This window comes from Podarcis gaigeae (assembly GCF_964106915.1).
Source record: "Podarcis gaigeae genome assembly, chromosome: 13".
NCBI classification, from domain to species: Eukaryota; Metazoa; Chordata; class Lepidosauria; order Squamata; family Lacertidae; genus Podarcis; species Podarcis gaigeae.
The window spans coordinates 28,077,505-28,091,189 of record NC_139689.1 but is presented as its reverse complement, the minus strand read 5'-3'; the positions used below and the strand labels follow the sequence as shown (position 1 = coordinate 28,091,189).

General features: G+C 40.5%; 1 protein-coding gene and 1 long non-coding RNA gene across 2 annotated transcripts; one reads left to right on the top strand and one right to left on the bottom strand.

Annotated features, from left to right (window-relative positions):
• The first annotated feature begins 244 nt into the window (after nt 1-244).
• Nucleotides 245-10,874, top strand: LOC310829763. The gene is made up of 2 exons (XR_014557359.1): nt 245-292; nt 10,645-10,874. It is a non-coding gene; the product is annotated as an uncharacterized lncRNA (long non-coding RNA).
• Nucleotides 1,629-9,131, bottom strand: LOC310830866 (vomeronasal type-2 receptor 26-like; the record flags this gene model as incomplete). Its single annotated transcript, XM_083710702.1, has 5 exons — nt 1,629-3,676; nt 4,986-5,112; nt 5,786-6,013; nt 7,757-8,048; nt 8,971-9,131. The coding sequence occupies 5 exons, from the start codon at nt 9,129-9,131 to the stop codon at nt 2,775-2,777; spliced, it is 1,710 nt and encodes a 569-aa protein (XP_083566828.1). The 3' UTR covers nt 1,629-2,774.
• Nucleotides 10,875-13,685: the final 2,811 nt, after the last annotated feature.

The window sequence follows — 13,685 nt, the reverse complement described above, 5'->3', positions numbered from 1 at the left end:
TATACTCTACCCGAGTTAATAATAAATTTATTAAGAATAAGTTTAATTATGATAAAAGTGTGTATTGGCAATAAGTAATATGAATTTGAAATATGGAATAGATGGGAGGTTGGGTCTTTAGTGTTAAGACCAATAGATGTTTTATTGTTTGCTAAGAAAATTATGTGTCTATGGTTATTCTTGTGTGTAATTTGGTATTTGTGTTTTTTTGTTGTTGTATCAATAAAAAATGTTGTTTTTTAAAAAAGAAAAATAAACTCTGCTCAAGAATGGTGGAATATCCTAAACTTGGGTGAGTGAGGGGATATTTTTAATTTGCCAGGAGGATTGATTTTGTTAATCACCCCCCCCACCTCCACAACAATGTTAGCCCCTGCCCTTTTAGGATGGACATGAGAGCTGACAATCATAGAAATCATTTGTAAAATCTATTAGTGTAGTGTGGCTGCGGTAGGGCAGCAGCATGCCCTGATCACTTTCTAAATAAAAGGCTGCAACAGAAAGTTAATGCATTTTTAAACTCATATAGCGCTTACTAACAGTTCATCATCATTTTGGAAAATTGTAACAGGTAAGGTGCTGCAGGGTTCTGTCCTGGGCCCATTCAATGACTTGGATGAAGGAATTGAGAGTATGCTCATCAAATTTGCAGATGGCACCAAACTGGGAGGGGAATCTAATGCTGCAGAAGGCAGAATCAGGATTAAATAATGATGATATTAACAGATTGGAGAGCTTGGTCATTTTTTAGAGTCCTGATCTCTGAGCACACATTTTTGGTCATTTTTCAGCTGCTAACCCCTGGTCATTTTTTTTTTGGTTATTTTTCAGAGTTCAGACCCATGGGTCACATTTTTAGTCATTTTTGGAGACCTGATCTGGTTATGCTTTCAGTCATTTTTTGGCATCCTGACCCACATACCACATTTTTGCTCAAATACCGTAATATTTTAGCAGCAAATCTGCTAATTTTAGCAGCAAACCAGCACTCTGAAGCAGGACACTTGTGATAGTGTTTAAGGATAGGTGAAGACATTTCCCCAAATCCCATCTGGCTCAAACCTTACTCCAATGTGCTCAAGAGCATTGGCAGAGGTCATCATACCAGCCAACCAAAGCACCTGTATTACTTACCTCTTTGGTTCAGGGATCTGTCCCCTCCTACCTTCCTCTCTCCCTATATTTCGCTCTCCACTGCCACATTGGAACCATCAATTCAACATTTCATAACTTAAATGCTTTCAAAAACATATTTGATCCAGTCTCTGATCCAGTTTCTTTCAATACTCCTTTTCTGAAAGGAAATTTTAAAAATTGAATAGATCTTGGCAGGGCCGTATTAAGTATATCTGGCACCGTGGTGCAAAGATCCCTCTGCCCCGTTTCCCAGAATTGCTGATCTTTTTACAGCGCTGCCGGCAGCTTTGCGGGGTTGGAGGAGACGGACAGCGGCTGGAGGGCGGCTCCTCTGGCGGGGAAGAGGCGGAGGCTCTGGGCATGGTGCTGCTTTAGCGAGGCGGGCGAAGGAGGCGAGCTGATGCCAGGAGGCGCCGCGTCCAGCCTCCAGCTCTTCCCTGGTGCCCTCCAGAACTTGGCGCCTTGGCACCCTGCGCCACTTGCCTCTATGGGCAAGACGCCCCTGGATCCTGGATCTCTACGAGAAAGGTCAGCTTGATCTTCAATGTAAACCCATGAGTTCCTTCTCCAGACATTGAAATAAATTACTCATCAATATTTTTTTAATCTCACAATTTGTGTAGATTCTGGAAGTTCAGAGTTTGTTGGAGCTGACAATGCAGTGTTTTTCATTGTTTAATCAATTGCTCAACTAAAGATACACAGATACCTCAAGGCCAATTGAAAGAGGCCATTAGAAGAGGGGTTACGGAAGATAATAAGTTTCTATACAACTGCAGTGTAAGATCCAAATAATAATTTCTGAAGAATGCATGACATATATGCCCAGCTTCAATGCACACTACAATCCTGATCTGAACTAGGGAATATCACTCCTTTTATATGCAATGGGAGGATGTAAAAAAAGAGACATTTTCTTGATTGTTAAAGCCAGATAAATTTTGTTTTGCTTAAATAAATTCCATTTTACTTTTGAATTACCTGACTGACCTATGATCAACCCATCCATACTCCTCCTTTGCCTATAAGCTCCTAGAAGTCTTCCCATAAATTTATGGGTCCTGTTCTGTTCTTCAGTAGGAGGTTTTAATAAGATGTTCCTCTGGTGTCTATTTAAATGCTGGAGTAGAGTAGTGACACTTCAACAATGTATTATTGTGGGAGAGGCGCTATGCAGCCCAGGAAGGCACTAGAGTGTAGAGCTGTGAATTAAAGAATAACTCTGAATATTTAGCTTGCCATAGCGGTATTCTTTGCATACTCCACCTCGTGGTAGGTACCACTAAATAGCCACTTGATATTCTGGCATATTTATGCCATGGAAATAAAGGAATGGAAAATGTCCATGCCTGCTATTGTGACAAATGAGCTTGGGGTGGGCTAAATCAAATGAAAAACCAAAACTGGAACTCCATACAGCGGTGAACACTGAAGTTTCACTCAACTAACATTTTTAATCCATTATATTTAATTCTGAATAATATATCACACAACTGTCCTAATTTGTTTGTTGAGAGAAAGGAAATAAAATGATCCATGTATATTTGTAAGACATGTTCATTTGTCCACCACATCAACAGTAGTAACATCTCACTGGAGGAAAGCATGATGGCAGAAATTGCAGGTCTTGGAATATGTTAGAATTTCCTCTTTATTAACTGCTCCTTACTGTTCAAATAGGGCCTCAGCACAATAATGTAGCATTTGGGAGCAAAGATGGAACCCAGCAGGCCAGAACTAGAGGCCAAGATGGAGAAGATCTCCACAGCCACCATGTATTTTCCTTTGGTACTCAAGTAAACTGGAACAAAGGATATCCAGACACTACAAAACACTAACATGCTGAAGGTTATAAATTTGGTCTCATTAAAGCTGTCTGGCAGTTTCCTAGCTAAAAATGCCACAACAAAGCTGACCACAGCCAGGAAGCCCATGTAACCAAGAACACAGTAAAACATGGTGACGGACCCTTCATTACATTCCAGTATCATTTCTCCCACCATGGAGTGCATGTCAAGATGGGGGAATGAGGGAGAGGTTATCAGCCATACAGTGCAAATACCTGCTTGGATAAGAGAACAAGAAAACACAATTGTGCCTGCCAGTCTTTTCCCCACCCATTTCCTCATTATGGATCCTGGTTTAGTGGCCATGAAGGCCAGAACCACGGTGATGGTTTTGGCCAGCACACAAGAAACGGTCACTGTGAAAATGACAGCAAAAGCAACTTGTCGGAGAAGGCAGATCACTCTTTCTGGTGGGCTGAGGAAGAGCAAAGGGCAGAGAAAGCAGAGCAGGAGGGAAGTGAGGAGAGCGTAGGTGAGATCCCGATTGTTGGCTCTGACGATTGGCGTCTCCTGGTTTTTAATAAAGATGGCTAGAACCAACACTGTTAGCAGAGAGAGAGTAAGAGCAAAGGAAGCCAAGCTCATCCCTAGATGCTCTTTTATAGACAGGAAGATTATTGCCTTTGGGATGCATTGTGATTGGCCTTTGTCTGGATATCGATCTTCACTACATCTGTTGCAATTGTCCATGTCTGGAAAAAGAAGAGATGCAGGTTCTCGGTGTGCCGGACAGAAACTGTCTATGACATCCTAACATTAAACTGGAGTACCAAAAGGATTCCTAGACAGAACAAATACACTATGACCTTTGGACCAGAAATCAGCATAATTTGCTGGGTTGTCTGCCTGCATTATGCTAACTTCCCTGGAGCCATCATCTGTTGTATAGATTGCTGCGGAGACATGATGTTTGAAGATTTAAGAACATTTATAGTGGAGTGGCTCCTTCAGACATATATTCAATCTCCCATGCATTAATCATAAAGTGGTAGATACATTTAGGGCAGAGTTCTATCAACTGCTTGATTGCAAGCTTCTCTTCTATTACCTCACCTTCTCCCACATCAGACTATCCAGATGTTTAGGTCCCCATAAGAGATCCTCCTCCTTATGTCTCCTCTGAAACAGGTTTGGAAGGTGGCATCAAGGGAAAGGGGCTTTTCAATGGTGTCCCTTGTTTATGGAACGCTCTCCCCAGAGAGATTCACTTGGGGCCAACTTTGACATGACTTCGGTGCTAAGCAAAAACATTTTTGTTTCCCTAGGCATTTGAATGTTGATGTCATTGTTCTTGGGATTGAGTTGAAGGTGTAGATTATTTTGTGGTGATGACGTCATGGTTGTGGGAGAAGACACTTATAGGTTGGGTATGCTTTATGTGCTCACCAGCTTGCATTATTGTTTGTTAACTATGGAATTTGTATGCTTTTATATTTCCTATGTGCTATTTTAAATTGTTCATTCACCTAAGAAATCTTCTTAAAAGGTGATTCATACATTGAATAATTAATAATAATATTAGTAAGTCCTATCCAAATGCACTGGATGCATTCCTGTGTAAGTTATCTTACGGACCCATCCTCAGTTATCTCCTGCTGCATAACACACCAGAAAATGAGGGCGAAATTTCGATTTCTGAAAAAGTTTAGATAAACTGTAGAAATACTGCCAAAAGAGCCCAACACCATTCAAAGTCAGTGGTAACCTCTGATTGATCATCAAGAGGAGTCCCATGCAGATCACATCACGGGGGGGGGGGGAGATGGCTTCTAACTTAGAATCAGAAGGAATATCATAAAAAGATACTAGTTGAGTTTCTGAGTGTTGCTCCAATAAGTTATGAAAATTTATACAATTATTACCATTGAAAGCCTCAAGCTTCTGAGCTTCAGCTATTATAGAAAGAACAATGGCATCAATGATTGGCTCATTTTTTGCTGAAACTGTCTCCTTACGTATGTTACAATGTGCACTATCTTTGAAGTATTTCTTGTCTCTTACCCTTCTGGGGTGAAATCTTGCCTTGAGGGCATGGAGAACAATCATAGCAGCAGAATTTCTCCCCCTCCTTCTTTTTCTTGCTGGAGCCAGGAGGGCAATTTGGGTTACATGTAGAAAGGGGTGGAACCTGTCCATTTGAATAAACACACAAATAGTTTATCACCGAGAATATAACAACAGATGCAAACTCAAGGTGTGTTGGGTGGGGTTTTTTTGAGAAACTTGTTTCAGGTTTTTTGGGTGGTTGAGGTTTGATTGATTGATTGATTTCAAGCAGTTAAATGGTTGGAATACATTGGCAGCATTCCTATCAAATACTGTATGGATATAAAATAGCTTGTACACCATGAGGTTTTAGACAGGATTAAGAGTTGCTGATGGTCTCCATTGCCAATGGGACAAAACACAGATTTTTTGTAATGCAGCAGCAAAATTGTGTACTTTTTCAAAAAAAATACTAACTTTACATCATTTGTAGCCTAATGCTTACTAATCATTTTATGATATAGAGGCATGTGATGTTGCATGTGTATGCATGCACAGTCAGTTGAACGCACAGTGGCTTATAACAGTGTTATGCTTTTTAAATATAAGCATTAAATTTACAGATTTATAGACTACTACATAGGGATAATTTTCATATATGGAAACATGGTGTTCTAGGCTTCCATAATTACGGGTTCAGGATTTGAGTTATGCAAGAAGTGCACCAAGACTGCTATCCATTTGCTCTGTTTTATTAGTCGGTGCAATAATATTCAATTTCCCTATAGAGCCTGGAAATCGCAGTTGTGCCCCACCTGCTTAAAGCTTCTGTGCCACACCATTTTTTCATCATCAACTGAAAATTCCTTGCCTGTGGGAGCCTCCAAATCTATTTTCCCAAACTTGACTCTCAGGAAGGAGTTATTTGGGAAAATGACAAAATTGGTAATATCGAATCCGTTCTTCAATTCCACACTCTCACTAAAAGACACTGTTTCTCCCACGCTGTTGTTAAATGAGACACTCCTAAGAAAGGGGTGGAGCTGAGTAGAAAGAGAAACAGAAGGACAGGAACAATTGATTAAAACTCGAACATCTCTCAGATCTTTTCCACACACAATTATTTCCAGGGGAGGGAACTTGTTAGATTGAAGCTTTTGTTGGCAGTTGAAAGATGAATGAGAAAATAAACAAGTGCTAGTCTCCAAACCCAAGCATCTCTGGGTAGGGCTGCAAGTGACTTTTTCCTGGAATGCAGGAAAGTCACAGTAAGTGTGAACAATACTGAATTTGATGTTCTTAAAGATCTTATTTAGTATAGGGTAGCTTCCTATAAAGGCACTGTTCTATATGCCCCTGGGTTGTCATTCCTCCGCTTATATCAATAGAGCTGAGTCTCAAGAAAGATATTACCTGCCAAGGCTGCAGATTTGGAAGCACCCACCTCCCTTTGTCTTCCATAGTTCTGCGTTTGTACCTGGTTCGGAAAATGGCATGTAAAGCACGTGCTACAACATAGACTGCATTGTATATGCTGTAGCTATGGCCAGTCATGCTCGTCTCAAAGCCAGATGAAGGGAGATCTTCAAGCTTCTCCTTTCCAGTGCAGATTTTATTAACCTGCTTCTTTGTCTTAGAGCTTGGAAATGAACATCTGAATGCTCGTTCCTAGAATAACTTGAGAAAAATGTCTTCATTGGTCCCCAGAGGATTTATGAGCTGAAGAAATGTTCTGAATCCTTGAACCTCTTTTGAATGAACCCTGAAGGAGATGGAACCATGGAAGGCTTCCATACTTAAGGTCATTTGGTAGAAGAATTCTGTAAACTCCAGCTGAGCAGTCATAATCCACACCTTTCCTACTGGTGTATTTGCGCCATATGTTATTTCACCTATGATGAGCATTGTTCGTAAACAAAGCATGGACTTGGTTTCTCCAAAGACAACAACAGCACTGGCTTTGCTCTCTGCAATAACTTTGTAGATTTGGAGCCACTTGAGACTTAAAGAAAATAAAATTCTCCAATATGTATTTTTTGGAGTTCTCTCTGAGAAAGCAAAGCAGATGCCTCTCTGGGAAAGCAGAAGTTGCATGGACTTCAAAAATCTCTCCCCGCTCTCTCCCTCTATAGCAATAAACCCAACCCACGTCCATCCAAAGTGCAGAAGCAACTGAGCAATGCCAGTGTATTGATGGGCTTCATTTGGAACCATCCGGTAGAAGGTAGTAGACTGGATTTGATCACTATCTTCTGGCGCAAAGGAGCCATAACTGAGCTAAAAAGAAATAAGGAAGCATATTATCTCAATGTAATAGAGGGAATTGCTACATGGATCTACAGTGAAAGGGCAATTGCGATTGGGATTCACCTCTCCTGCTAGGCAAAGTGTCCAGGATGGAGCAAGTTGATTTGATGGCATAACTGCAAAATCAGTGCATCTCGAATGCAAAGATATTCCTGAGAGTGTCATCAGCTTCAGCCTTTGTAAGAGTGGAGTGTGGTACTAGCTAGCATAATGGATTTGTGGCTTGTGAAATATTTCACGTAACCAAGAATGTTTACTGGAGATTTGTTAAGCGTGCTGGAATTGTAGCTCTGTAACAGGTCTCCTAACAATTCTCAGCATGCTTAACAAGCTACAGTTCTCAGGATTCTGAGTATTAAGGTGGAATAATAGTGCTTTAACTGTATAGTGTGGATGTGATTTTTGTATCTCAGAACCAGAAAACCTTTCTGGGTAGAAAAGGAAAATGCAAATGACTCATTAAGTTACCTGTATCTTACCTGTGGAGTCTTGTAAACACTCAGGATGGCTGCCATATGGAGAGAGGTTTCAAAATCAAGTCCCCCAATGACAGCCAACAGACTTTTCTGAGTGTCACACTTGTAGTTGGGGACAAATTTCTGCTGTGTGAATAGAAGCTCCAGAGTTGCCCGATAGGTCATCCTTTCATTGTAATAACTATCGTAGATGTGAAATCCCAAGGTGACATTTGGCAAGATCTCAGGATTCTCATTGATCTCCTTGACAGCAAATACCAATGCCAGAATATGCTGGTAGTTCTTTGGCACAACCCTGCAATGAGAGTTACTTGATAATTGAGTTACCAGGTATGCTAGGCATTGTGTGACATAGAGATGGGTGAATCTGTCTGTTTGGGTTTCTCTCCATTTCTCTTTTTCCCCCAATCTTAAATTCTGTTTTCAATTGCATATAGGATATATGTTCTTGATTCAAACCAATACTCAATTTTTGGCAGGCAAAGATGTAAATATGGGTGGATCTGTCAATTTTTATTTCTCTCTCTTTCTCATTTTTCCAATCTTAAGTTTATCAGTTTGTGATTTAAAAAAAAAAGCCCACCAGCATTTTAGTGCAAATTTCTCCTAATATTCATATTTTTGTATGCAGTTCTGCCCAGTGTAAACATTTTTGCAAAGTGATGTCTGCAGATATAATGCATTTTTAAATGTTATTTCACTAAAATATGCATTGTTATGTACACTTTACCCTAGTATGCATTACTTGACTGGAGAACTGCATTGCAAAATTTGGAAAAGTTTGAAGTTCAAGGCATAGCTGGGTTCTGGCTTGCATATTGTTTCAATACTGTTAAAAAGATAGGTTGTTCTTTAAATGAGAGCAGAATGGAATTTTCCCACCACCACCCTTACTTCTCTTACTCATGCACAGATATCCATCCCTCTCTGCTTCAAACTGCATTAAAGAGTATTTTTCTTCATTTCTGTGTAAACAGGTTTAAAAGGTAAAGGGACCCCTGACAATTAAGCCCAGTCACGAATGGCTCTGGAGTTGCGGCGCTCATCTTGCTTTAAAGGCCGAGGGAGCCGGCGTTTGTCCGCTTCCGCAGACAGTTTTTCTGGGTCATGTGGCCAGCATGACTAAGCTGCTTCTGGCGAAGCCAGAGCAGCGAACGGAAACACCAGTAAACAGGGTTAGGATCTGGATATTAATGAGCATCAAATAAAGTCCTTACAATACATTAAGTAATTGCTGGAAGGTGTGGTATTTCTTGAAGTCTTCCCAGTTAAGAGAAGGAAAGAGATGAGAAGTAAGTCCACCAATGATCAGGTCACCTGGCTGATAATACTTGTGCGGAATATGGAATGGGTCACTGATGGTGCACGTACTGATCATTTTTCCATTACATATCATCCATGGAAGCAACAAGAGCACTAGCATCACAAAAAATATCATGCTCATCTTCCTTCTAGACAGAGAGCCCTATATTCCATTTACAACATTGGTCTTCGGATCAGTCACAAAGCAGGTTATCTTGAATTGCACTACATGCTACCTAAGCAAGAGATGAATTCTTGGGAGCTTGGTTACAAAATCAAGAAAAGATCTGAGATTAGACTTACAGAATCTGGCTTTCCCCTCTTACTTGAAATGCCAGAGATAGTGGGGGTTGCATTTGCATTTAGATATCTAGTAGTGGTCTCTGGAAATGCACTGGGGCCACATGAAAAACACATTCAGTCATCTTGAGATTGATAATTATAGGGGAGTTAATGATCGTTTATCCAACCTGAAGCAGCAGGTGTGTTGGAAGAATGGGGGGGGGGGTTCTTGTCATGTCTTAACCATAATAAGTAGTTATTGCTTCATTGTGGAACAGCTGGAGTGTATGGAGAATATGCTGTAATGGGACAAACAAAATTATAAATCCTGGGCCTTGGGACTGAATCAGGGTGGAAGCATGTCTGCCTGGTAGAGATAGGTGAATCTCTCCATTATGATAATGCTCCATTTCTCGTTTTTTTTTCTAATCTTACGTTCAGTTTTCAGGAGCATATAAGATATATGCTCCTAATTCCAATCAATTCTCATTCTTGGCCAAAACTTTTAAGGAACGTTTACAATTTGCCACAGGGGTTGGAATAATTTCAGGCTATCTTAATGCCATCTTCAATAAAACTTTAGAGAAACATACAACATCCCTCTTAGGTTCCTGTCAAGGAAAGAAGAACACAGATAGCTTTCCTGTAGGAATGTTTCTTTCACACAACCCTGCAATGAGAGTTACTTGAACTGCACTGCAAAATTTTGAGAACTCCAGACTTAAATTGATGGCTGTTTTGGTTCACATATTGCTTTGCTGGTGAGAAGTTTCATCTTTAAATGAGAATTGAATCAATTTTCTCCCTATATGTTGGTATATGAATCATTAAATGAGCACTCAAATGTTTAGCACATGTGATAAAGGGGAAGCAGACATCTAAAAAAATCTATTCACTGATACAAAAAGATGGGAGTGTTAGTTATGACAAGGCAAAAATAAATTCCTTGTTTGGGAATTTATCATTACTAAAAACTCAATAGCTTGATGAAACCTTGAGGTGAGGACATATCTAGTGGAAAATGTATAAGTGGGACACATTGGACCAAAATGAATAGAGATATTTTGAAGGAAGAGATTTATCAGACTGTTAACAGGTTGAAATAACAAAACACTTGGACTGGATAGCTTTGTAAGTTCTTTCTACAAAACAAGAAAAGAAAAAGGGATCTGCTGGTTAGTGGATTAAGGAACAATTCTACAATTCTGAAGTTAGCTTGCTGTAGCAGGGTTTTTCTATGTTTGTCTGCCAGATGTTAGGTACCACTGAATAGTCACATTATATCCTGGCATTTTTGTGCCTTGCAGATGGATATGGAGAAAATGCCAATGTCTGCTAATGTGACACATGAACTTTGGGTAGGATAAATCAAATGGAGAACCAAAACTGGAAGTCCAAATGTCCCTGCCAAAATATATTACTGGAGAACCCGGAGAGATTCATTCAACTAACATTTTTTAATCCATTATCTTTTATTTTGGGTAATGTATCACACAAATGTCCTCTGATTTGTTGATAGAAGTGAAGAAAATGACAATGATGATCCATTTGTAAGTTATGTCCATTTGCTCACCACCTCAATAGAAAAGAATATTATGGCAGAAATTGCAGACTCTACAATACTTCAGAATATTTATTTTATTGGTTGGATTTACAGTGCATCTGGAAAGTGGCCTGACACCACCAGAAGAGATCAAACTCATTGCCTCCTTCGCAGATTTACCAGTGGTGGAACAAAAAGAAATTATTAAAAGACTGGAATCGCTTGAAACCCAACTTATTAGGAAGCTCAGCACCAGAATACTCACGTACAGCGAATATGTCTCTCTAAAAGAACCAGATCATATAGATCTCTCAATATCCAATGCTAAATGCATGTCGGCAATGGAGGATAAGATACAACCCCAAGAAGCAACTACCAGTCCTCCCGTCCAAGCAGAACAATCCTCTGTGCTCTTAATAGATTTGCATGACCGTCCATCGAAAAATATATCTGAAGAAAGCAGCTCACAACAGGAAAAATCCCCTTCTACACATTCATCGATGCCAGACCTGGAACCTTCTTATAGCACTGACCAATCAAGAGAAGAGGTGCCTTTGCCACCCTCCCCTAATAGTCCTCCCGCCCAGCCTCATCCCTCCTTGCGGAGTATTATGGATTCAACAGCAAGACCAGTGACGGAACTGATTGAAGACCCAACAGGCCACATAAATCATGTAGCCCAAAAGACCAGTAGCAGGCTACAGAGAGACCAAACTTCTGACGAGATAGCTGGTCCACCCCGGGTGGCCCTCCAAACTCTTTTGGAAAAGGGGTCCGCCCCTGTTCAAGGTCCTACTCCTAGTAGATCGAGTGGCCAAGCTCAACAGTCAGATGACCTTGTAAATCGCACTCAGCCTTTACGAGAGGTTTTCCATCAGAGGAAGATAACTGATTTCTTTATTGGCTCCCCTCTTCCCGTATTAAAGTTGAGCCAATTTTCCGAATGACAGTCAATTGGAGGTACGGGGAACCCCCAGCCTTCAATATTAAGTTGGAACATTGCTGGATGGAAAAGTAAAAAATTACATCCAGAATTCCAAAAATATATTAATTCCTTTCTTATTATACTATTACAAGAAACTTGGGTGGAGGAGGAAATTGTGTTAAATGGCTTTGAGTTTATATGTCTGCCTGCTAGCCCGTCAACGAATGGTGGCCGCCCTAAAGGTGGCCTTACAATTGGTATTTCCCTTAAACTTTGGGCTAAACTTTCACTAGTGCATGCTTTTCCGCCTTATGCTATTACCGGACTGATCTCTGGTGGAAACTTCTCTTTATTGGTTACAAATGTCTATTTCCCTCCGGGAGGGTTAGCAGCGGATCTTACTTCTAGATGGGAATCCCTAGAGGATTTTTTACTTTCTTGCTATCTTAAATATCCCAATGTCCCCTCCATTACTGGAGGCGATTTTAACGCTCGGATAGCCTCAAATTGGGAGGCTCTTAAAAAGTCTAAGTGGTGGATCGACCCTGGCGCTCAAACTTACGATCTAGCATACACCCCCACTAGAATATCAAAGGATGTAATACGAATGAATGTCAACGACGCTGAAGGAAGTTCTATGTATATAAGAAGTGTTGAAATTCGATATAATGTACATATAATATAATCAATAAAATCTTTAAAATTGAAAAAAAAAAGAATATCAAAGGATGTAAAAGTCAACAAGGCGGGAGTGATGCTTTATCAGATGACTCTACGCCTTAATTTAATAATATTAAATGGCAGGTGTCCTCCAGACATACCAGGAGAGTTCACCCACCTGGGGTTAAAATCCAACAGTGTTCTCGACTATGTTTTGGTTTCCCGGGATCTATTTTTGAATGTCACCTCCTTTAAAATTGATAATGCCCAATTTAGTGACCATCTTCCCCTGACAACCAAGTTATGTGTTGACTGGCAGTTGCTCGACCGCTCCCACCCAATCCCGGTGACTGTGGAGTCGTCCACTAGAGTAAAGGGGACTAGATGGTCCCCTGCCCTCGCTCATAGATATATGGATTTTATCAGAGAAAAGTTTTCTGGTGATCAGCCGGATGTAGGAATAGTCCCGCGTGATCCTATTACCTGTTTGAACTTTTTTTCTTGCCTGATAGAAGTTTTAACTCGCTTTTTTACTTCTCCTACCTATGGAGTTAAAAACGACTATTTTAAATTTGGCGCCCCTTGGTTCAACTCTGCTTGCAAACTAGCCAGACTCCATCTTCATACAATATACAATGACTATAAACTTTCCGGCGCTCCGGCTTTACCTCCATCTTATTCCCTGGCTAAAAAAGCATACAAACAGGCCCAGAAATCGGCCAAACGGGAATGGCATTCAAATCGTTGGCAGACTATAATTTCTGCCTCAAAATCTCATAACTCCCAGAAATTTTGGGCCTTAATAAAGGGAAGAAACACGAAATATCCCTTAACGGTGATCCCGGCCCCTACATGGGAGCAGTTCCTGAGAAAATATTTCTCAGTGGCAGAAGCTCCGGCCACTCATTGGAGACCTTCTAATCCCCTTCCCGTCTGGCCCAATACCGACCCTGCTGAAATCCTAGAATTGATAGCTGAGCTGAAAACAGTGCATCTTACACAATAATGTAGTATTTGCAAACAAACATGTAACTTGGTAAGCCAGTGGAGAAGATCTCCACAGCCACTTGGTACTCAGGAACAAAGGATAGCCAAACACTTCAGAATATCACCAAAATGGTCATTTTTTTATTTTTTGCTTTGGTGTCCTCACCCACAGGTTATGTTTTCATTCCTTTTCCGGAGTTCTGACCCGTATGTCATCGTTTTGCTAATCTTTG